Source organism: Zea mays, chromosome 10, assembly GCF_902167145.1.
Source record: "Zea mays cultivar B73 chromosome 10, Zm-B73-REFERENCE-NAM-5.0, whole genome shotgun sequence".
Lineage (NCBI taxonomy): Eukaryota > Viridiplantae > Streptophyta > Magnoliopsida > Poales > Poaceae > Zea > Zea mays.
The window spans coordinates 126,013,051-126,039,011 of record NC_050105.1 but is presented as its reverse complement, the minus strand read 5'-3'; the positions used below and the strand labels follow the sequence as shown (position 1 = coordinate 126,039,011).

Genomic DNA, 25,961 nt, shown 5'->3' with positions numbered 1-25,961 from the left:
CCCCATTGTACATCTGGACCCTCTCCTTACATCTATAAAAGGAAGGTCCAGGGCCCTCGTACGGGGAGGTGGCCGCGCGGGAGGACGGGCTGATGGACAGGCTCTCTCTCTCTCTCTCCCTCGAGAACGCTTGTAACCCCCTACTGCAAGCGCATCCACCCTAGGCGCAGGACAACACGAAGCCGTGGTTTTCCCCTCCTTGTGTTCCGTCTCGCGCCGACCCATCTGGACTGGGGCACGCAGCGACAATTTACTCGTCGGTCCAGGGACCCCCCCGGGGTCGAAACGCCGACACTTATCGAAGTCCGTTTTGTTCCAAATTTGAAGAGAAATCTTATTTCTTTTAGCACTTTAGAAGCAATGGGATTCAATTTTGCTGCTATTGATAGTGTTCTTATGGTTTCTCCTGACAATCGTATTATCTTGAAGGGCAACCGTTTGAATAATCTCTATTTCTTGCAATATTCAATACTTGATGTTGAAACTGTTTCTATTGCATTCCAGAAGAGAGGTTATTTTGATGATACGAAGTCGTGCTTTAGTTCCAAGTTTAATGATTCCTTAGACTTGGCTGATATTCAAATTTAGCATCCTAGTGGTGTTTGAAACAGTTCTATGAATTTAGAGTCAAGGGGAGATTTGTTGGAATATGCCTCTAATTCCTTTTATATATTTGGAATATGCCTTGGAATATGATTTCATGTACGCCTATAAATATAGGCCCTCCCTATAACTTGTACTCTACGATTGATAGTGGATCTGTTTCCTCGTGGTTGTTTGCTCCTCCATATTGGAGGAGATTTTCCACGTAAATTTTTGTGTCTATTTTATTTCCTAACAAAGTGAAATTATATAATCTGGACATATTATAATCCCAAACAAATAGGCCCATAGTATCATACTTGTATGTTTAAACTATTTAATCAGTGTGATGTTATGTCTATGAGAATGGATCCAAACATTGGTTTTTGTGCCATAACCTAAGATGTTGTGCCAAAGGAGTATTTTGTTTAAGATACAATTTTCTCCCTTTTATTAAATGACTTGTCACATCGGCAAAAATCTTATGTGGCATCTCATTAATGTGAATGATACTACCCATTGAAAATAGCTTTAGACGGCCACGCCCTCGGCCTCCTAGCCTACAATTGCTAGTAGAGAAGGCAATGGGCCCGATGCCTTGAATCTCTGAGGAGAATTTTCCTATCAGGGGACTGTGATAGGGTCCATTTAATCTCTATGGTGATTAAAATGAGAAAAAGTTAGTCATCATTGTTGGGTGTGTCCTCTACAGTTGGTCAACAGGGGCTGGATTGGGCTTAACCTAACTAACCATCTCCTTAACCCACGCCCTTGATTAGGAGGGCACTTTAACCCTAGTTGTTGCCCCCAGTCACACGACGCCATATAAAAGGACCAAGGGGGCTATAGGAATAAGCCAACGCTATGCCTCACCCCAAACTCTAATCGATTGTGAGGCTCCCATCGCCTAGGCGTGCAAGTAGCTGAAAAGGCTCTCTCTAAAGGCGATGGACTCCAACACCCAACGGGATTGGGTCCCGTCCCTCCTCTGTAGGACATCGGCGATGATGGCAACATCCCCCGTGGCGGCGACAAGGTACCACCATCGTGCCAAGATCTACAAGACGGTAACCCTTAATCCCCTCTGTTATATGTGTTAACAGATTATGCACAAGTATAGATCCTTTGTCTTTTGATTAAGAACTCTCGTTTTGACTAAGTGGGACACAACACGCCTAGCATCTATCAATGGTATCAGAAGCCAGTGTTGTTTTGTCCGCTTAGATTAATCCAAGTTAATTAAACCTAGAAGTATGTACTCAGATTAGATCCAAGTCAATAATAGAAAATAAACACAGAGGGATTGAGGGGAATTTTGATTCTCCTATGGTTTGAACCCGAAAATAGAACAAAAACATAAATAGATTAAGGAAATGGGATTTAATGCCTGAAATCGGAAAGGAATCTGTGGCTAGGGTACTAACCCTAACTCTAGTCTTAGCTTCAAATACATGAAGAAGAGCCATCATCGGGGTTCAATAAACCCCAAACCCTAGAATTGAATCCCTAAATCACACAAATAGAGAAGATAGTGGATCGGTCTAGGGGATCACAGAGGAACTCGGCCCTCGGGTTCTTGAAACCCTAGAACAGAAACCCTAAATCCCCAAAATCAGAGAAAATCAGTGAAGGGGATTAGAGAAAAGGAATTGACAAGAACATGCCTGGAGTACGGTCGTAGAATGACGACGATTTACTATCGCCGTCTCGTCATACTCCACCCCGGGTTTGTCGTTCTCATTCACGACTTCCTTCTAGAAACATACGGGCACCACCTAGGACCTCGCCGACGGCGGCGCCCTCACGGGGAAGGCGATGGCTGGAGTAGTAAGGAAGCCTAGCCATAATTCCCCTCTAGCCATTTTGTGTGGTTGCTAATAATTGGCCATAACCAAATTGATGACTAGTGCTAGCTATGATCGGCTAGAAGCGGTCATATATCACTTCACTAGTACAGATAAGCTCTATAGTGACGGTCGTAAACCTATTTACAGTGGCGTTTTTCGTAACCGTCAGTGCTAGGTCATATATCACTTCACTAGTACAGATAAGCTCTATAGTGACGGTCGTAAACCTATTTACAGTGGCGTTTTTCGTAACCGTCAGTGCTAGGGGCCAGTAGAAATCATCATTTTTACAGGCGGGTAACTGAGAACCGCCAGTGGAAATCGATTTTCACTGGCGGTCGGCGTAATAAAACCGCCAGTGAAAATCGTTTCCAGGAAACATAAAACAGATTTTAAAAATAGCAAAAAAAATTTATTACGGAGGCCTCGCGGCCCACCACCCCACCTGTCTGTCTCAATCGAAGTCGAAGGTCGCGGAATTTTTTGTGTACTATGCGGTTGCTAGAAATCGAACTCCTAACCTCACCCTCATGCGTACCCTCCTCTATCACTCCGGCTATGTCATGTTTTGTGTCTAGTTTGTAGTTTTGTTGCCCACATATTACAACCAACTAAATGTAAATTGCTTGTTTGAGACCGTAAATAAATTTAAATAAAACAGTTGTCAACTACAAAGTTGAATAATTTTTTATGTTCTAAAACTTTCATTTTGACACTTTTTTCATCCGAGGTCGTTTGCAAAATTTGAATTTTAAATTTGACAAATTTAGAACAATTTTTGAGAGCCAAAATGATTTCAAATAAAAAAGTTGTCAACTACAAAGTTTTATAACTTTTAGAGATTTACAACTTTTATTTTGATGGTTTTATCATACGAGGTCGTTTGAAAAACTCGAAAAATTAAAGATAAAAATGATTGCTAGTGGCAGTTTCTTAAGAAAACCGCCACTAGAAATCATGGATTTCTACAGACGGTTTTCATAAGGAACCACCTCTAGAAATACGATTTCTAGTGATGGTTTTCTTAATAATCCGTCACTAAAAATAGCACAGACGGTTGATAACCGAATCCGCCTATAAAAATATACCGCACCGCAGTCTTTGAGCCTTTTTCTACTAGTGCTTGACACATCTTGTTACATTCCATGTTGAATTTAACATATCTATATAAATTTATTTATTCAAAGATGGAGGGAGTATGCCTTTTGTTTTACTAACAAGAAGATAATATTTTAGAGTGAAGTTTGAAATAAGAGGTAAAGTTTGAAATAGGAGATGTGACAAGTAACAGTGTCGATCGAAGATAATCTAATGTATCCCAACTTTTAATCGATGTATATATGGATGGAATAACGTGATACAAAGAATCATTTGTTATAGAGTATACCAGTATGTTATCGGTTTCTCGTTGCTGTTTTGCTTTTATTGGCTCCAACTCCAAGGTAAGGCCAAAGGCTGGCCATAGAAATGGAAATGCCCTAGCTAGCTTCAATTCGGAGATTGGCCAAAGTCCACCATAATGCACTGCCGTCGGAAAGCCGGAGAGGAGACCCCTAGAAAGAAGACCAGCAAGCAGGTCGCGCGAGCCCAATAAACCAAGATAGTGAGATGTGCCTCCATCATACCACACCATGTGATGCGAGGAGCCTCTTCTGCCTCTCATCCCCCTACTTCCAAGATGCAATCATGCTGCCCCAGACTCCTCGGGCCCCTCGGTCACCATGATTGCCTCACCGCCTCTCAGGAGTCTCCTCCACCTACTTCCAAGAGGAAGAGGCCGGAGAAGCTATAGTCCATGAGGAAATTAAGCGGAGGGGCGGCGGCCGGTGTACGAGGGGCCGGAGGAGGAGGAGAGAGAAGGGGAGGTGGCAGAAAAAGCTAGAGAGAGAGAGAGAGAGAGAGAGAGAGACAGAGATGCATGGTGCATGGCATGATGATGGCGTGGTTGATCTATTCGATCCAGTACTACTTCTGTCATTCGAGTCAAGAAGCCATCATCAGATCGGTGCAGTTCTCCCTCCTCCTTCCAGCTCCTCTTCAGCTTCTTTGTAACACTGCGCCCGCCATGGCTTTGGGGAATCAAGCGTCTTGGTCCGAAATCCTTCTTTCCTAGCTAGGATCTACGTACTTGTGCAAGAGTATGTATGTTATCCCTGCATGTTCTTATTCTGTCTCTATATATGGTTTATGCAGACAGAGCAAGATTCGTTCGTCTTGATTGATTTGTTTCCATCACTCTTTGATTCAGAGTTTGATTCATGTAATATTTTGTTAGTTATGTGGATTTCTTCTTTGAGCTTTTTCTATAGCTGAGGAACCTCGTTCAGAGATCAGTTTGACGCAATGTGTTGCATGATTGGTCTATGATCCGAATATATATGGCCATAACTGTCCCAGCTGTCTTCTAGAGAGATAAGCTGATCACATAGTGTTAGATCAGATGAACAACATGAAATATATATATATATATCTGCATCTTCTAGCTTCGATCCATATATACCTTCCCTTGATCTATTCTTATGGAACGTGCTTTATTTCTAAGCAGTTGTAAGTTTAGCTTTACCTTAGTATGTGTGTCTTGTTTTTGTGAGGAGAAGAAGAAGGCGAACCTAATTAGATTCATTACGTGCATGCTAGTAGAGAAGAAGTGAAGCTAATTAATTAGATTCAATAAATACATGCATGCTAGTGCTATAGCTATACTGCATGCATGCAACATATTAACTAAAGCCCAACCGTATTCACGAATCACGAGCTTGAGAAAGACCAACAGCCTGCTAAACAAGATTCTTTGACTGCTACAAATCTCTCTTGGGCATTGCATACTATTAGTATCTGTACTGTGAGAGGTGCAGGTGCAGCTCTGGTGCCAAGCTAAAGCTAGCTCTGCTGCTGCTAGATTGTCATGCTATCGTATTGGCCCAGTTAGCTGAGAGGCAGCCCTTCTAGCGTCACATGATACATGCACGCACCTCTGTCTATGCAGTGTTAGTTTCATTATTAATGTAGGATCCTACTTATCTCTCTCATAGAGTTTCTTAGTTCTTGTAGCTAAGGCAGCTGTAAGCTTACAGTTCATTTATTATCTCTCTCATCTACCTCAACATTTAGCTAGCTTATAAACTTTTATCATATACTTGCTTCCGTTCTAATCGATCTCTTTTCCTATGCAACAACCCCCAATGTGAGGATATTATGTTTACAGCTAAAATTAAAGAGAAAACCATTGAAGAGTATAAATATGCGTGATTTATATTATATTACCTGTCATTTCAATTCATTATGACCAACTCATGTATAATCTCAAATACTATGTGTGTCATTTCGTTATTAAGGATTCGTGTATAATCTCAAGTAATTGTTCGGTTAATGTTTCCTAAAGGAATATTTGTCCAGTTTAAGAGCCGGGGCTTCATCGTTTTTATCTACTTGGGCTACACTGCCCCTACTGGTACCGAGCTTGTTAGTAAACAATGGGAAAGTGTTTTTTATTTTGTACTGAAGAACAATACCAGCTAGCAGGTCACTTATTTTGTTTCAGGATGAAGAACTTCTAGCAGTTAGGAAATCAACTTGGATCTAGTGTCATTATAAAATACTTTTTTCTACTAGCTAGAATGTGATTTTCTTTGTTTAGAATAGGATGCAAAATACTAAATGGCTGGAAAATATGTATCCTCGTAGTCGTAGTGATTTGGTCTGGTTCTTTAACTTTTACCTAGAGATGTTGTGCACCCCTGTTGTACGGATACGATATGGAGGAGATTCATCTGGACAACTACTTTTGGTAGAACGAGCTGTGGTTGAAGCATAACATTTTTGTTTGTTTTTCTCCATATGTATACACTATTATTGACCTTTATTACTAAATGTGTTTGATTAAAACATTTGTCTCATGTACAAAGATCCTACTTGTTTTTTGTTAATTTGCTACAAGATAGAAAGATTGGAATCAAACTAAAGAATTCTTTCTGATGCTGACATTTTGGCTCATGGGATCCGGCAGGACATCACATATATATACACACTCTTCTCTACTAGATGAAATCGTCCATATGTTTAATTAACTTTGTTGCTACTAGTTATTTCTTGTGCAACTAGCCAACTATGCATGTTTTATTTCCTAATAGTACTTGATATACCCAGTTACTGCCATATATACGTACCCTCTTTCTCCTATAATATAGTGTAGTTTAAAGTTCTTCTATATATAGATTAAGAGCGAACAAAAAAATGCATATGCTCTCACTTTACTTCCTAATAGGATGCTAACGTCAACATAATTAATGTTGATTTGTTGATAAATGGTACTCTCTCTGTTTCAAAATAGTATTCATTTTAGCTCTTAGTTTTTATGTCTATGTTTAATGGATGATGATAAATCAAGACTCATATATAAAACATATACATGAAGTATTATATGAATCCACTAATTTTCTAAAACATAATTTAATTAGGACAGAGGGAGTAAGTAGCATATAGTACCTACCAAACTTATGTTATTATTTAATCTAAATTGTTCTCATTTCTGTCTCCTATAAATCACTTATATTTGAGTACAAATTTTGAATGCTTGTATGTAGATATTAATTAGTATATGATGTCAATGCTGGAGATACTGCTACGAGTGTAGCACAGTTAAATGGAAACTTGTTGACATAATACTAAGAAGATTAAATTAGTTGTAAAGAGTATGTAGATATTGACTTTCAATCATTTTGGATTGTGAGACACCTCTGGTGTTTAGAGTCTGTTTAAATCGGCTAAAGCTAATTATTAGGTAGACCTAAAAGTCAGCTGAAGGATTGACTAAAAAAATTAGTTCACCTATTAGTCCTCCTATTTATATAGAGCAGAAATAATTTTCTATGTTAATTGCTAGCCCAGGGGATCTGACACAACCCCTTCATACTCTAATTAATCACGATCTATTGTGTCTTATGGGAGGAACACAACCATCACTGTAAGACTCTAGTTTGACCATTTGATCATAATAGTATGAAACCTATAGATACAACAAAGGTATACTATCTTACTGAAACTACTTGTGAACACAAATATATATTGCAACGACATTTCCAAAAGTCTATTTCAAATTTCAGAAGAGATATTGGCGTCTATAATTCAGTCTTCAAGCTTGTGCTTGCAACCGAACTATGATGGCAGTTATTTTTGACTAATCGAGAGGGACATATAATGCCCTTTAAAATGATTAGCCATTTATTTATCCAGATAATAATAGTGTTGTGTTTATGCATGTGCTCGCGTATGAGAATAATTAAGATGCCAGAAGACTATAAAGAAATCACCAACACTCATCACAAATGGGAATATAAAGGGGCTGCCTAGCTCAAAATCTTGACGGTGCTATCTCTTTTTAATTTGTCCGATGCCATCATGCATAGGTCAAAAATGAACAACTATGACAACTATCGTTTGGGCATTGTACAATAGCTACGGCGGATCTGGAGGAGCCAGAGGCCAAGGAGTCTTTGAGGGATCTTCTCTTTCCGCAAACACCAGCACACCAAGTTGGAGCTCGTGGTCGCTACGCCACAGGACTGCACAGTTTCTAACAGAGATCGAAGAGGAGCCGAAGCAGCCGCAAGTTTTCAACATCTTTGTGTTTTAGTTTTTGGTCAAAACTAACGATGATGTTGTGTGCTTGTATTGTTTGTTGCCCAAGTTATCGTCTCGTCCTAAAAAAAATTAAGAGATCCTAATTAGTCCTACGTTAAATTATATTAGTCTTACATGGCGTTTGAATCCCTTCATTTTAAATGAATTGGAATTCACTCAATAAAATAACTTATTTAGTTTAGAATTTGACATTCCACCACTTTCTAAAGTTTAGATATAAGCTTATCTCAAATTCATAGGGTGGAGGATAGGAAATGATTTTATGCATGATTAGAATTTGTTTCTAATCTGTAACTTACATGACACTCTTCGTTCTACTCCTCTATAATAAAAATGTAGCACATAAATATGTAGGACATCTTGCTAATAATAGTATACAAATATATTTTGTATAAAAGTGAATTAGCTTAATTAATATATGTCGAAATTACTATTATTAGAATGGAATTCAATTCCAGTGATCCAAACGGGGCGTTAAGTAAAACCATAGAAAAAAAAACCATAGCATTGTACATGAACATAAGCTTGTCTTCTTAAATTGCCCGACATTGTATGGTGCGTTTGGAAGGCTAGGAATGATTATAGATTTAGTAACAAAGATCGATCCATTCAAAAAGGTGTTGTGTGAAGCTAAAGCATGCAATTGATAGAGCCTGCTGTTTGGCAGTTAACACGGTCTTTGATTCAAATCCTTCTACACAAATTCCTACTCCTAACTTTGAGGTCCATCCACCCACCGTGCATAAGACATACAAGCTTTCCTTTTATTAGGTGCAGAACTTGCGGTGGCACTCAATATTTAGAAGGCGACGCTGTTTACTGATAATATATCAAACTGTTGCTGATGTTATTACGTTAATACGTGTTGGATCTCCACGCACACACCCTGGCCTGGGCATTTGGTCATTGCGGTAACTCATCGCTGAACTTCTGATAATCACACAAGCAAGAAAAGTACAAAATTAGAGACCCAACAAGTTGGCTGATTCTCTTGCCAAGAAGGCACTACTGACTATCCTAGGCTAGAGGCGGACCCAGGACAAAACAAGAGTGAGGGCACAATTATAAGAATTACTATCAAAATAACAGAGCGAGGACATTTAAGTTAGATTTAGCAGGAAACTTAATGATAAAAAATTGTCTAATACTTGCGAGATAAAAACGAGCGGGGCATATGCCCTTACTCCAACTAACATAGGTCCGCCCCTCATCCCAGCCACTCTTCATTTTTTTTCCATGTGTGAGGCTTTGGCCCATATGCCGAGTTTTAATGTTAAACATATGCTGCAACCTAATCCCTAGCATCTTTGCTTACTTTAATCCGTACCTAACGTTTTTGTCTTTATAAATTGTAGCTGCAGCGATCTAAATAATTGGCTTTAATCCAAAGTGAACATGATATTGCCTATAAAGTAATGGAGTTGTAATGACTCAATCCGAACAGGCTAGCTAATTATGCTGCGACTTGCGAGTCGCGCTTCAATTTGAAGGAAGCGGCCATGGCAACACGAAATATCGTAACACCAATATTAAAAATGAAAAATAGTGATGCAATGGTTGGTTATAACCAGACATACATAACCATCGATTCGGCGCTCTGCCGTAAATCAGAAAGCATACTTCAGTTCCTAGATGAATTATAAACTCCTGTGCTCCCAACGAGGCACCAGATGCTACTGTAAGTAACCATGAATGAGAATGATGCACCAGAGCAGTATCTGATAACATGATCAACCATAATATTACGGTTTTCAGAAGATGCAGTACGATGCATCCGAGCTCCCCAGGTTGCCAGCCGAAGCATTTACATCTTCTGCATGATAACAGAGTTTGCAAGCCCAGCTTGCTCCACGGTCTGCGTTGGGTCAGCCAGCTGCTTGGGAGGGAAACCCGTCTGCAGCTGATAAGGCCTTGCAGCTCCAGGCCGAGCTGCGTCTATAAAGGACCTGATGTCTCCCACGGTGTGGTGCATGTTGAACCGGGCGACCATGCGAGTGCCGTCAGCCAGCCTCAGCTGTATGGACGTAAATGGCTGGGAGTCATCCACGACAACGCCAGCGGACCTCGAAGCAGCAGGGGCCGCTGATGCAGGAGCAGCTGTTGCGCTCTCATCTGGGGAAGGTCCACCACCAAGGGTTCTTCCAACACCCTGGAAAGCTGATCGAGGCCTTACAGGTTCCTACATGAATAAAACCAGGAAGGACATATAAGTACTGGAATCAAGGTAATGGCTAATCAATGAGAATACATCCATATGCCCATGCAAGGGCAAAAGTTAAGAGGGCTCACCCTGTAATCTTCCATCCTTCTAATAACAGACGCATCAACATGTTCTCCATCAGTAGGCACCAGCTCCTTGGGGCACTTTGACATCTTAAGGCTCTGAAAACCCGAAACGGCATACAGTTAGTGTGAGAACGATGAAGGCATTCAACTATTCATGTTTACATGTCCCATTCAAAAGATACTGTGATGTCCTGTTACTATAGACTTAAGTAAGAAGAACTTAATAATAGCTCGACAAATCTTTATGCCTAAGAAAACAAAACAAACAGCCCAACACTATGAGCATGCATGGCCTATTAGGAAAACTAAAATTATATAGAACCATAGGATGTAGACAGATCAGCTCATGATTTTCTGGCACAAGAGATAGAAATATGGCACAGTAAAGTTGAGATCTGTCTCAAATTTTAAGAGTCAAGTTCTGAGTTCCACAGGTGGAGAACCAATTCAAGTAATAATGGAGGTAACATACTCACTCCATCTCAAAATACTTAACCTCATAGCATTCAAATTTTGTCCAAAGATAGTTGTCATTCTTACTTCTCAATCTACCTTTCTCTTCTCCCCAACCCAATACACTTTTTTTCTTTTCCTAATACATCTCTCTATTCCTAGTGGTACTAAGATCTTTTTGCCTTGAGCACTGGTATCCATGATAGATCCTAAAATGTTCACTATTCTAGGACAAAGGGAGTAAATGGCATTTGAAATATGATAGCTCACTAATTAAGTCATCAACCAAAATGTTCTGGAACATCTGAAGGGAAAATGGTCCAACCTTCCACAACAAAATGAAAATGACAGCATGAGAAATGAGCATTATAAGCACAACAAGGGGTGGTTTGGTGACCAGGGAAACAGCCCTAAAGTGATTGCTGTTAAATAGGCATCTACAAAACAACACAGTATAATCGAAATATTAGTTAGTCAGGACTAATGAGGAAATAAGTTTGTACCCCCCCCTTCCTTCCTTTTTACGTGTTTCTTGCGTATACATAATAACATAAGTGATCGGAGTTTCTAAAGTTTGATGGCACAAATTCTTAAACATTATCTTATTCACAAAGGAGGGAACAAATGGGCAGGGCAGACCCAGTGCCAACGACTCCCACATGAGTGGGGCTAGGGAAGGGATAAAGCGAGGAAAGCCTTCCCCTCGCAAATGCGGAGAGGCTGCTTCGAGCCCGCGACCTGGTGACACAGTGACACAGCTTTCACCACGGCACCAGGTCTGCCCTTGCAAAAGAGGGGATACTTGGAATAGATCAAAACATTCAGAAATATCATGTAAAAATGAATCACCTCAAGGAACTCTGCATTTTCAGGATCGTCGTAGTATCTCAGTGGACCATCATCCACACTAAAGCCATTGTTCCACAAATGTATATTGTGGCGTACTCGAATTGGTACTGGTTCCTGAGGTGCAGCAGATGATATTGTCTCCCCTGTAAGAAGTCGGCCAGTCCCTGTAAAGCTCCTAGAGCTGGAAGACTCGCCACCAAGAGGAGGAGGCATTCCTTTGATACCCGCTTGTCTGGCTTGTTCAAATATCGCATCCACATCATTTCTTCTTGTTGGATCTTGAACAAGCATTCCACTGCACATTACAAAGACAAATATAAAATTACTTACAAGACAAAAGAGCACAAGTCAACCTTACAAACTTAAATTCCCTATTATTTTGTGGAGATTTTCTCTAGAGCCAAATGTGGAGCTAAGCATTAAGGAGATATTATCAATGTTCTGCTTCTGCATAAGATCTAGATGGAACAAAGCATGGTCCAAAAAACAGAACAAGATGCCTTTGAAAATGAGGCAAGTAATGGACCGTAAAGCTACAATATATTGCCTTATATCATTCAAAGGAAGAAGAACCACCTATAAGTGAAAATACTAACTATGAATATTACTTTTTGTTTGATTGCCCTTCATTCTATAGTTAGTCTGAAGCCAAAAAATAAGCTCAATAGTTGTTGTTCCTCTTTTAAGGATTTGCCTTCCTTTTTACTCCAACATAAAAACCCTTCTCCAGCAACACACCTAAGTGCCAACCCGATCAATAAGTCCATCGACGGTTCCAGATTCTAGCACCAGACCTATGGTCCATCCAAGGAATGAGCTGTAATCAGCGCCTTTCTCAGATAGACAGAATTTGTACACTAGCCATCTCGTGTCTCACTCGAGGGACCCTTCCCCATAGTCCTGGCATTTCCAGTTCGGCTAAGAAAGACACGAAAGCAAGCACTCTCAATCAAGACCTAAAAGCACATCCTCGAACTGGCATTCAATATACCCAAAGTCATTCCCTCAACACCAGGGAATGGCATGTTTTCCTTTCATATAATTGTATTTGTGTGCAAGCTACACTGAATTTATATAATCAAGCAACATGCCCAAATAAATGCATAGACCTAGCTAGAGTGTTAAGCGGCTTCGGGCTAGAGTGTTAAGCGGCTTCTGGCCTGTTTGGTCAAACAGATTTTTTTTCTAGCAAGTTTTTCTAAGAATCTAAATTTCTAGAGTATGTGTCTGTGAGAAGAATCTGAATATCGTGGGATTTACATACGGAGGAAGATGAAGGAACCCATAGAGTTTAGCATAGGGTTTAGAATCTAATTCCTCTCGTCGTGACAGCTTGGCGGAATCTGTGTTCATGTTGATATGGATGATTTTCACCAAAAAGATTCACAGAAACGGACTGATGCGGACCGAGAAGCGAATGATTTGGCTGCTAGAAGCTGATTCTGATAGCCAAAATCCGATTTAAGCTCAAAACAAACACCCCTAACTAGATCGCAAAACTAGGAAGCGGCGATTCCGATGCTCGTACGCACGATCGCAGGCAAATCCCAACAAAGTCAATCAGGAAACACAGGTCCCCGAGAGGGGCTGAGATGTACCTCTTCTCGCCACCGGTGTAGTATTCCTGTGGCTCGTCGTCGTCGCTGCCGCTGTCGCCGCCTCCGGCACCTGGGAAGCCGGCGGGCCCACGGCTTATGTCAGCGAGCGTGCGGATGGCGGGACCCCTGCGGCCGCCGCCGGGAGCCGGCTTCTTCCCGCCGTTGGAAGAGAAACTCATCGCCGACGAGGTGGGGGGTCAGGGTCGCGGCGGAGGGATAGAGTTGTCCGTGCTGACCTTCGCGTCGCGTTTGCGGAGGGTCCCGATCACGCGTTCGCAGTTCGCACACAGCCGGAAGTACGGAGACGGACGTCGGTGCCCGAACTGTCACAGAAGGTCGGCCGTGTAGAAGCGCGATAGACGGCTCGGATTAACTGCGGGTGGTGCGCGACGCGATTGGGATTTGGGAAGTTCGTTGACCGCACGGGAAAAACAGGTCCCTCCCCCTCCCGCCGCCCCGAGTTTTTTTTTGCATTTTAGCCCTTTATCGGTAATAAAATCACGTTTAGATCTTAAAAAATTTTAATCTCAATTTTGGACCCTTAGCTCGACGCCACAGATCTTAGCGCCGAGCTAGAATTTAACTGAGTGGTCCGTTTCTTCACCGCGTTCTCTTCTTTGTTCCTTCACTGCGTTTCTGTCCTCTGACCACGCCGCCTCTTATCACGGCTGCCCCCCGAAGACCAGAGCGTCGTCGCCGGCTCCTCCGCGACCTCCTCCGCAAGCCCCACCGTCGCCGCGAGCTCCTCTGCCGTCGCGCGCCCCGCCACCGTGGCCCCCGCTGCCGCAAGCTCCTCCGCGCGGCGCCCGACGCCAGGAGCTTCCTCCACGCGCCCATCTCTGCCACCGCCAGTAGGTAATTGTTTTTATTTACTTAGTTTTACTTAGTTAGTAAATTGTTAGTGTTTAGCATATTGTTAGCTATTGTTAGTGTTTAGTAAATAGTTAGTTATTCACTTGTTTAGCATATTGTTAGTATATTGTTAGTGTTTAGTAAATAGTTAGTTATTCACTTGTTTAGCATATTGTTAGTGTTTAGCATATTGTTAGTGATTATATAGTTAGTAAATTGGTAGCATATTGTTAATGGAGGAAATTCAGTGATTATAAAGGGTTTAGCATATACTTGTAGCATTTTGTTTAGCACATTGATATTACATGTTCAGCATATTATTTATTATGTAGATATCGTGCAGTTTTCTGTGTTGGCAACCATCGTGTTGTCGTTTATTTGCAGGTTTTAGAAACATCACTTTACAGGAGAGATGCTGCCAAATTTTTTATTGACAATAGTATTTTTTGTACATAGGTGTTCTTCCGACTTGACCTTCTTCACCGTTAGTTGGACTCGTACGCGATCTCAGGTATACATTGTTTTCGTACATTATTCATAGATTATGTAATTTCGTTTGATGTGGTCATTTAATATTTACTATATAGTTATTAGTTAATAAGTAGTTACTATTTATTTATTACTTAGTAAGTTTTTAGGCTTAAGTACCTAGCCATTATTGAGTTAGTAATCCATTTTTGCAATAGATGGACACCCTAGTGACACTATACCATGGAGGAAGCGTAGAGATAGATGCTTATGGGAATGTTAGTTTTGATGGTATGAAGATCGTGACCATGTTGTTCGATGAAAGACCATCTTTTGACAAGATTTTCGCTCAAGCTTGTGAGGAGATTAGTTGCAACATAAACGACCCTAGAATATCAATTCAGGGTTTGTTGTCCCATATTACATATGGAACAGTTGTCCGACGGTTGATCTCCATTGCCTCAGAAGATGATTGGGTGAGATATGTAAGAATTGTGAAGACGATGGTTCCACCATGTTTGGATGTGGTTGTTCAAAAGTTATCTGTTAGTCATTGCGATGCTCCAATCGGGTTGTCTCCATAAATGCCAAATGCATCTCGTATTGAAGCTCCTTTGGTAGAGCTTCCGGAAGAAATGGTTGTTGTGCCCGATGCTCAATCGGGGCCGCACGAGTATGGGATTTCTCGTCCCCTTCTTGGCGTTTGTGGGGCTTCTAATCCGGTGGTACCCCCCAAGAGATCCCATTGACCTAGGATCCAGTTCAGGATCATCCTAGTAAGTGTCTTTGACACGTTGTTCATATCCATCGTTATTTCGTTTGATTAGACTTTTTAATGTAGTATTTCTTGCTTCGACCCGATGCAGGATCTCCACAAATAGATAATGGTGCTTATCTTGATGTGTCTGTATCATATAATATGGACAACATATGCAGGGCGTCCAATAGTGTTGATGTTCAGATTGAGGATGAGGAGGAGCCATATGAGGCTGCACGGGCCTTAGATTCTGATTATGACCGTCCGGTTCAAGAAATGATCGAGCAAGAAACTGAACTCATAAGACGTTTGTGTCCCGAGCATGACCCTGCAGTACATGAATTTAGCAGTCTAAGTCATTCCACCTGTGCATATGCTGAAGGACGTGATGATGAACTGCTAGAGGCTCCGGATAACCCTGACAGCATTGAGATTAAGGTAGGCTTACTTTTCAAGGACCTGCCTACACTGAGACGATGGCTACAGGAATATTCTGTGAACCGCAAGAGGCCGTTCAAGGTGAGACACTCGTATGCACAGTGTCATTACACTGTTGTGTGCGAGGTGTCGGAATGTAATTGGAGGGTATGTGCCCGAAGGCAGAAGGAAACCGGAAAGTTTAAGATCACCAAAATTGTAGGTCCACACACTTGTGCCCAGACAGAGCTAAGCTCTAAGCATCGTCAGTTGACATCTACCCTAATTGCGAAAAGGATATTGGGGATATTGAAGGGTCAGCCAAACTTGAAGGTAAAGTCAATTATGACCATGACTTCGGAGTTGTTTGGTTATAGGATCAAATATAGGAAAGCATGGAGGGCAAAGCAGCGAGCATGGAAGATGATATACGGGGATTGGGAGGAGGGTTATGAGAAGTTACCAACATTGTTCAATGCAATCAAAGCAAAAAACCCAGGCATGCATTACGAGTACATCCCCAAACCTAATGAATGGAGGAACGACAGAGAGATATTTTTTCGTGCTTTCTGGTGTTTCTCGCGGTGCGTAGAGGCCTTCAGGCATTGTCGTCCCGTGCTCTCTATTGATGGTACATTGTTGGTTGCCATATCATGCGACACAGACAACGCATTGGTTCCTTTGGAATTTGCTTTGGTGGAGAGGGAGAACAGAGATAGTTGGTCTTGGTTCTTGCGACTTGTTCGGATCCATGTCGTAGGCCCTGGTCGCGAGGTTGGTGTCATATCTGACAGACACCAAGGTATTCTTAATGCAGTGCAAGAGCAGATTCCTAGCTATGCACCCATGCACCACAGATGGTGCACTCGACATCTAGCAGAAAATCTTCTTCGAAAGGATCATAGCAAGGCTAACTTCCCCCTTTTTGAGGAGGTATGTCGACAGTTGGAGGTTTCGTTTTTCGAGGATAAGTTGAAGGAACTAAAAGATGCAACAAATGCTGAAGCTAAGAACTGGATTGCTGGATTGCTGAGGGAACCGCAGAAATGGACAAGGGCCTACGACGAAGGTGGCTGGAGGTTCGAGTTTCAGACTAGCAACATGGCCGAGTCATTTAACAGTGTGCTTGAAGCGCCCCAATCCTCTGGGACTCAAATGTGATACAATTACTAGTCCCAGGAGGCTAGTAAACACATTTATACATCAGATGATTACAGATCTGCTTAAACGATACAAACCTATAAAGGTGGCGAACAACTTTAAGAGTTGGTCCACAACTCGGGACATATCATCAGAGTGGGGCTGAAGCAGCCCGATATACGCAGTGAAGCAATTCAGCGGTCCAACAGCCACAGGCAAGGTTGGGAACAGTCGTAACTCTTACCCGATCTCTTTTTTCTGAAAAACAACAAATAAGCAAGGGTGAGTACAAACGTACTCAGCAGCCCACCTTCACCCGCGGAATGGGGAAATCAGATATAATGCATGGAATATCTGGAGCTCAGGGTATTTTGCAGAAACAACAATATTTTATGCAGGGTTGTCTTGTAAAACATTTTGTATTTTGCAAAGCGCATCATCTCCCAAAGGAACAGAAAGTTTTTCTATATTAGAACAAAATCCCCTGGACTAAACCATCCAGGTATCTCAGCAATTTCCCACTGGTTTTCATTTTCAAAAATAGCTACTGGACTTCCCGTCCACCATAGCCACGGCTCAACTGCCGGACCTTTTAAAAACCATTTTTCTCAAACGCACCCTTTTTTGAAAACAAAACATTAATTGCCATACCATACCAGACTTGTCCATTCCTGTGGACACAGACTATTCAAATAGGTTTTCAAACTCTGCGCAGAGGTGTACACTTTACCCACTAGTCCGGTTTCTACGATCTCACCGTCGTGAGACCCGAATGCCGAATCTCTTTCTTTCCTCGCACGTCCTAACCTTACCGGTTATACCGGAAGGAGTCAGGCCACCGCCATGCCCAAACCGGACAAAACATTCCCCCTCCTTATCCTCCTGATGCTCCCCAGCCTTCATAACCCTGGGGTTGGACCGTACGAGTTCAGATTGAGTGACTGCCCACACAGTCTCGAGTGGTTGTACTTATCATGAGTACAGGTAGTGAAGGATGACAAATCGGTCCTTATGTGAGGGGACAATCCTTCTGCTCACACCTAAACCAGCTGAGCCATCACCTTAGGCCCTCCCCTAAACCAGGGAGTCCCTGATCATCCCTACTCAAAGGTCATAAGGGTGAAAACCCTTCATCATACACATTTTGAAAAGCATTTTCTTTTGAAAACTCACACCTTTCCTCAAATCATTTGTAACAAATATATCAGAGATTGATTGCGGCAAGCGGCTGGGTGGCCATAATAACTTGTCTCAAAATCATATCATGCATAAAATAACAGGCTGAGGGTTGTGGTTGAAAAAAACATAGGTAATTTATGCATCAAAGGGATCCAGTGAGCTTGTCGTGCTTATCCGGTGAAGGGGGAAGAGGAGCTCGCGGAACTGGCTTCTAGCTCCACTGCCTGGCGTAGACTTGCAGATTTGGCCTCCACGAAACGGCACGAACGCTCCGATAACTATGCAACATGAACAAACAAACATACAAACCAACAAGTATACCAACAAATATTTAGTATAGTGGTCAGAATAGCGATATATGGATGGGTAGAGTCGTGAGTAGAATCTGTGTCATGTGGTGTTGAGATACTGCTGGTGATGGAGCGAAGGTGCTTACCAGGAGGGTGGACTGGAGACGAAGCGACACTATGCGTGTAGCCGGCAGAGCGGAGTAACTAAGTGGGTGGGGTGTTTGCCTTGGCTGAGGGTGTTGAGTGTGTGGAGTGGGAGAGGGTAGCTGGGTGTATTTATAGCTCGGTGTATGTGGTGTAGCACAGTGAAGTTCACTGTTGGTGAGAATAGTGACGAATAAATCGTCTGACTTAATATGAACAGGAGAGTTATAGGCAGAATATGAGACAAGAGTATTTTGGGAGTTTTCTGGAATATGAACCATGCTTAAGGGATGACATGGTTGGATAGGGAATAGTTTGACAAGAATTTTAGAAACAAGAATGACTGAAATCTGAGTTTGGATGGAGGAGTTTTGGATTTTATAATCATAAGGAGAAAAAGAAAAGGAATATTCTTGGAATATTCTAGAATTTGAATATTTAGAGATATTTGGAAAATCAAAAATACAAATGTATTTTTGAGCGGGGTGCGAGGAATTATTTTTGGGCTTTTCTTGGGCAGAGGTTTATGTTGGTGGAAACTGTTCCTACCTACTGTGTCACATCAGACAGCAGTGAGGCGGGACCCAAATAGCTGGAATGCTGTGGTATTCTGGTCCGAGTGGGCTGTGGTATCTTGGGCCAGGTTTTATAGGATTGAAGACGTATCCATACAAACATGGTTTGTCTTTCTTTTTGGAAGTCTGGCTTGAAAGAATCCCAAAGTTAAGCGTGCTCAACTTGGAGAAATCTAGGATGGGTGACCAGATGGGAAATTCCCTACTGGATTGAAAATCACAGTCACCGGAGTTCGTATGACTGGAATATGGGTCTGGCTGGTCTTAGGTGGACTGGACAACATGATGGATGACTAGTTAAAATTTGGGGTGAGCGGATGATCGATGAATAGTAATGATGAATAGTAACGATGAATAGTGATGGTGAATAGTTCGTATGAACGAACGATGAACGGCGAATAGTGACGATGAACGATGAATAGGAACTATGAACGATCGAAATTTCGGCACCATAACGGCAGGAAAAAGATTATTTGGACGAACGAACGGATGAATGATCGAATGATCGGATGAACAGACGAACGAACCATGAACAATCGGACGAACGATCGGATGAATGAATGAACAAACTAAGAACAGGGGGACGAACGATCGAAGAACGACCGAACGATCCTTGTGCTAGTGTGTGCTTGTGTGGGAGGTGGAGTGGGAGTGGGCATGTGGGTGTGTGTGGGGGGGGAGGGAGGGAGTTGCCATGAAATGGCTTGGGGTGGGATGAGAGGAGGCCCTTGCCCCTCTATTTATAGCCATGGTGGGGGATTAGGGGGAGGGATGAGAGGATTAGTGGGAGGATGAGAGGATTAGTGAGAGATTAGCATGGATTTGTCTTATATGAGTGTAATTAGCTTGTAGAGCTCAACGTATGACACCGGAGGCATACGTATACGTGTGAGCATGAGGAAAGTTATGAAGAAAATATTTGTAGGGACTTCAAAAATGATTCTGAAGGTATTTCTCAGGAAGAAAATACTTGGAGATATATCGGTGGAATATTTGGGCAGTATTTCTGAAAGAGTTTGAGGGTGATCACTGGGGAAATATTTGTAGGATATTTTGAGGAGGATTTTAGAGAGAATATAGACCACTATATTTTATTTGCTGATATCAACTCGCAAACAAACATTTTGAAATGAAATTTGAAATTCATTTTGAATTTAGAGCAAGTTTGAGAAAATTCCAAGATTTGAATTTTTGGGATGCTACAAATCTACCCCACTTAAAATGAATCTCGTCCTCGAGATTCGGCTTAGAAGGGTTATGGGTATAGCTTTCCTTCAGCTACATATCTTCATTTTGCAGACTCTTCGAGGAGATAGAGTTTCAACAAAATCTAGCCTTTGAGGGGCATCTGGTTGCTGATTGCAAACGCTGATTCTGGCTACTCAAAGAATCATTTTCAGGCTTCTAGGTTTCGCTTGACAACTAGCTTATTGAAGAAGCATCGATGCCGACACGCAAACCTTCCTCTTGCGAACTTCCACATGGATTTCTTCTTTGATTGGTCTTCTAGTGCTTCATCAACAAAACTTGGGTGACCACTTCTCATCCAGAAACTTATATGCTTTGATGATCTGGTCCTCGACAAGCTTGCTACAGGCCTTCTTCTTTTTCTCCACAGCAGGAACCTTACTAGAACACTACCCCACTTAAAAAGAATGAGGGTAGATCTCTTGAATCTTGGGGATTTTAACTCCTTGAAGTACCTCATAACAAGGGTGTTACAGGGCCTTCTTCTGTTGTTGCTGCTTGAGCAGGCTGCGGAGAAATGACTGACACAGGGTTGATTCTGGGAGAACCTTCTTCTTATCTTCTCTTCACTATCTTCTTTTCACTGGCCCTTTCTTTATCTTTGCTCTTCCCACTGGAGGATTCTATCAAAGAGTATTACCATCATACAGAGGAGGAAACCGAAGATGTTGAACCATGTACAACAGTCTTCAACCCAAGAATCACCAAGCATTGTGATCTTAGGCGCGAGGGAGTGGGAAATGGGGTTGCTTGCGATTTGGCAGAGGGGATTTATCTAGAGTGTGCTTTGCTTTGAGCGAGATAGGAGTTGAGAGAGCTGGTGGGGGGTTTTATAGGCGAGTGGGGGTGCTCGGGTGAGGAGTGGTGGTGATGGAGCAGGTGACACGCGGCAGCAGACGCGACAAGGGGGAAAGGGGCATGTTGCCGGCGACGATGGCGGTAGTGGGTGCACTGCAAAGGGGGGTGGGCGTCGGTAGTGCGCTGCAAAAAGGGCATGGGCGGTGGTGCTAGTGCGCATGGAAGCGCGCATGCGTGCGGTGGCACGGGTGAGTGGTGGGGTCAATGACCCTGATGTTTGTGGTCTCTGGTTCCAAGAATCTTTGCCTCTCTGTATGGTAATAACTCCATCTGTCCTCTTTCCTGCTCACTTTGACTTAGGGGTAGTGCTTTGATTCTCGTGGTCGGTCCTTTGACTGAGCGGCTGGATAGGTTTCTTCTGTAGCTTATTCCAGGCTTCAAGGGTAAGCTTCTCGGTATCTTCTTGGGTAAGGCACTTTTCTCTTCAGATGGGTTAAGATGAGAATGGAAGCATAAGGTGAGGATTAGCTCTAATTTGTGATCTATGTTTTTAGAGAAAACCTTTTTAAGAAAAACAAAAAGAAAACACACAAGCTCAGCAATGATAAGCACAAACAAATCAAATGTTTTGAATAAGGGAAGAATAGAGTTTTTTTCCAAAGCACGGACTACTCAGATTCGGGGGCTAAGCATAACGACTATTGCTTGGCTCCTGAATTGAGAACTATACTAAATGCAACTTATGAGCACTAACGTTAAAGCATCACATATGCACTCAAAAGGGAAGAAAACATCAAGGGAAATTCATTTTGAAATGCCATAGGGGGCCACACAATTAGAGTTTTGCAAAACACGAGTCTACATGATTACCTCTCATACATGCAGGGCTCTAGCCAAAGTGAAGAAAAACTTCACTACCCAATGCATGCAGAGGACTGGGCATAACTAACTTTAGACCAGGCAGCTTCTCTTCTGGCGAGGCTGGCAACCTTCAATCTGAGACATCTCCTGGATGGGTCAAGAGGGAGCTGATGTTGATGACTTCTTCTGGTGGCAACTGAGATGGCAACAGGGGGTTGAACTCTTCTTCAAGCTGGACTGGCTCTTGTAGCTCCTAAGAGGGCGACGGTGCTGGTGGGGTGCTTGCAGCTTCTTCTTTGACCTCAAGGGAGGGTGCTGGAATCTTCTTCATGGTGAGGGGTTCAAACAACTCCGGCGGGGGATCTTGGGAGGACTTGGGGTGCTCTTGCTTATACATAGCCTGAGGGAAGACTGGAATTCCTTCCAAGACTATGGCTCCTTCCGGGAGTTCCCAAGCCTTCTTCTCTCCTCTGATAGAGACCGGGTGACCTTCAAGAATCTGGGGGTCTTCAGCTCTGATGGGTTAAACAGGGTTGGATGAAGCGGGCTCTTGGATCCGCAGGGCTCTACGTTGGTTATGGGTTACCAAGTAGGCCTCCATCAACTTCTGGATGTGCTCATCCTTGGCTTGCTTCAGGGCTTCAACAGCAATGGCTTCACGACTTTCCAAGGCAGTTACACGAGCTTGAGCTGAGGTGAGATCCACATGGAGCTTACGGTTGAGCTTCTCTGCATCTTCTGCTCGGGCAATCATCTGACGGTGGTGCCGAGCCAAGAAATCATACTGCGCATCCAGGGTGAGCAGGTATGCAGTGAGGTACACGACTGTGGGGTCATCCTCAAGCAGCAGCAGCCCTTCCAATGCACGCATCCTGGCCATCCAAACAGGACGGTTTCTCTGAAAGGGCAGAAAGAATCTGAGCGGGGTGTCGGCCACTTCTTCTTCATAAATTTGACACAGGGCCCTCAATGCCTTGCGAGCGACGACTTGGCAGGTGTCTTTGAATCTGTGCCCAGCAGCAGTGACACTCCATTCCACATGGTGCGGACTGGATCCAATGTATACAGCCACGACACACTTCTCTGTGCCATGCTCGACGAATTCACGACCATCATACTCTGGCTGGCTCCTGATTCCAAGGCGAACTGTGCATGCTCTCAGCAACTTGGGGAAACCATCTTCATTCTGGCAAAAGCTGGTTTGGCAGCGGACCTCCATCTGACTTCTGAGAGAAGGAAAGGGGGAAAAGCATTTTTGAAATGAAGGGATGAGAGCAAGATTTTTTTAAGAAAATAGTTTTGACTCAAAAACTTTTGATCAGGGTAAGGGTTACATCCTGCGGCCAACCTAACAGCTTTGGTACCACCTGAAGCGCCCCAATCCTCTAGGACTCAAATGTGATACAATTACTAGTCCCAGGAGGCTAGTAAACACATTTATACATCAGATGATTACAGATCTGCTTAAACGATACAAACCTATAAAGGTGGCGAACAACTTTAAGAGTTGGTCCACAACTCGGGACATATCATCAGAGTGGGGCTGAAGCAGCCCGATATACGCAGCGAAGCAATTCAGCGGTCCAACAGCCACATGCAAGGTTGGGAACAGTCGTAACTCTTACCCGATCTCGTTTTTCTGAAAAACAACAAATAAGCAAGGGTGAGTACAAACATACTCAGCAGCCCACCTTCACCCGCGGAATGGGGAAATCAGATATAATGCATGGAATATCTGGAGCTCAGGGTATTTTGCAGAAACAACAATATTTTATGCAAGGTTGTTTTGTAAAACATTTTGTATTTTGCAAAGCGCATCCTCTCCCAAAGGAGCATGAAGTTTTTCAATATTAGAACAAAATCCCCTGGACTAAACCATCCAGGTATCTCAGCAGTTTCCCACTGGTTTTCATTTTCAAAAACAGCTACTGGACTTCCCGTCCACCATAGCTCACGGCTCAACCGCCGGACCTTTTAAAAATCATTTTTCTCAAACGCACCCTTTTTTGAAAACAAAACATTAATTGCCATACCATACCAGACTCGTCCATTCCTGTGAACACGGACTATTCGAATAGGTTTTCAAACTCTTGGTAGAGGTGTACACTTTACCCACTAGTCTGGTTTCTACGATCTCACCATCGTGAGACCCGAATACCGAATCTCTTTCTTTCCTCGCACGTCCTAACCTTAATGGTTAATACCGGAAGGAGTCAGGCCACCGCCATGCCCAAACCGGACAAAACATTCCCCCTCCTTATCCTCCCGGTGCTCCCCAGCCTTCATAACCCTGGGGTTGGACCGTACGAGTTCAGATTGAGTGACTGCCCACACAGTCTCGAGTGGTTGTACTTATCATGAGTACAGGTAATGAAGGATTACAAACCGGTCCTTATGTGAGGGGACAATCCTTCTGCTCACACCTAAACCAGCTGAGCCATCACCTTAGGCCCTCCCCTAAACCAGGGAGTCCCTGATCATCCCTACTCAAAGGTGATAAGGGTGAAAACCCTTCATCATACACATTTTGAAAAGCATTTTCTTTTGAAAACTCACACCTTTCCTCAAATCATTTGTAACAAATATATCAGAGATTGATTGCGGCAAGCGGCTGGGTGGCCATAATAACTTGTCTCAAAATCATATCATGCATAAAATAACAGGTTGAGGGTTGTGGTTGAAAAAACATAGGTAATTTATGCATCAAAGGGATCCAGTGAGCTTGCCGTGCTTATCCGGCGAAGGGGGAAGAGGAGCTCGTGGAACTGGCTTCTAGCTCCACTGCCTGGCGTAGACTTGCAGATCTGGCCTCCACGAGACGGCACGAACGCTCCGATAACTATGCAACATGAACAAACAAACATACAAACCAACAAGTATACCAACAAATATTTAGTATAGTGGTCAGAATAGCGATATATGGATGGGTAGAGTCGTGAGTAGAATCTGTGTCATGTGGTGTTGAGATACTGCTGGTGGTGGAGCGAAGGTGCTTACCAGGAGGGTGGACTGGAGACGAAGCGACACTATGCGTGTAGCCGGCAGAGCAGAGTAACTGAGTGGGTGGGGTGTTTGCCTTGGCTGAGGGTGTTGAGTGTGTGGAGTGGGTGTATTTATAGCTGGGTGTATGTGGTGTAGCACAGTGAAGTTCTCTGTTGGTGAGAATAGTGACAAATGAATCGTCTGACTTAATATGAACAGGAGAGTTATAGGCAGAATATGGGACAAGAGTATTTTGCGAGTTTTCTGGAATATGAACCATGCTTAAGGGATGACATGGTTGGATAGGGAATAGTTTGACAAGAATTTTAGAAACAAGAATGACTGAAATCTGAGTTTGGATGGAGGAGTTTTGGATTTTATAACCATAAGGAGAAAAAGAAAAGGAATATTCTTGGAATATTCTAGAATTTGAATATTTAGAGATATTTGGAAAATCAAAAATACAAATGTATTTTTGAGCGGGGTGCGAGGAATTATTTTTGGGCTTTTCTTGGGCAGAGGTTTATGTTGGTGGAAACTGTTCCTACCTACTGTGTCACATCAGACAGCAGTGAGGCGGGACCCAAATAGCTGGAATGCTGTGGTATTCTGGTCTGAGTGGGCTGTGGTATCTTGGGCCAGGTTTTATAGGATTGAAGACGTATCCATACAAACATGGTTTGCCTTTCTTTTTGGAAGTCTGGCTTGAAAGAATCCCAAAGTTAAGCGTGCTCAACTTGGAGAAATCTAGGATGGGTGACCAGATGGGAAGTTCCCTACTGGAATGAAAATCACAGTCACCGGAGTTCGTATGACTGGAATATGGGTCTGGCTGGTCTTAGGTGGACTGGACAGCATGATGGATGACTAGTTGAAATTTGGGGTGATCGGATGATCGATGAATAGTAACGATGAATAGTAATGGTGAATAGTTCGTATGAATGAACGATGAACGGTGAATAGTGATGATGAACGATGAATAGGAACTATGAATG

At 42.8% G+C, this 25,961-nt stretch overlaps 1 protein-coding gene and 1 long non-coding RNA gene across 2 annotated transcripts; one reads left to right on the top strand and one right to left on the bottom strand.

Annotated features, from left to right (window-relative positions):
• Positions 1 to 3,929: 3,929 nt before the first annotated feature.
• Positions 3,930 to 8,171, top strand: LOC103641738 (uncharacterized). Its single transcript, XR_002265661.1, has 2 exons — positions 3,930 to 4,567; positions 7,835 to 8,171. It is a non-coding gene; the product is annotated as an uncharacterized lncRNA (long non-coding RNA).
• A 1,556-nt stretch (positions 8,172 to 9,727) lies between these two features.
• On the bottom strand, positions 9,728 to 13,498 carry LOC100282371 (uncharacterized). The gene is made up of 4 exons (NM_001155283.2): positions 13,256 to 13,498; positions 11,658 to 11,952; positions 10,359 to 10,451; positions 9,728 to 10,248 (listed from the first exon to the last, which is right to left on the bottom strand). Exons 1-4 carry the CDS (start codon positions 13,432 to 13,434, stop codon positions 9,874 to 9,876), a joined length of 942 nt encoding a protein of 313 aa, NP_001148755.2. The 5' UTR covers positions 13,435 to 13,498; the 3' UTR covers positions 9,728 to 9,873.
• Between the last annotated feature and the right edge of the window lie 12,463 nt (positions 13,499 to 25,961).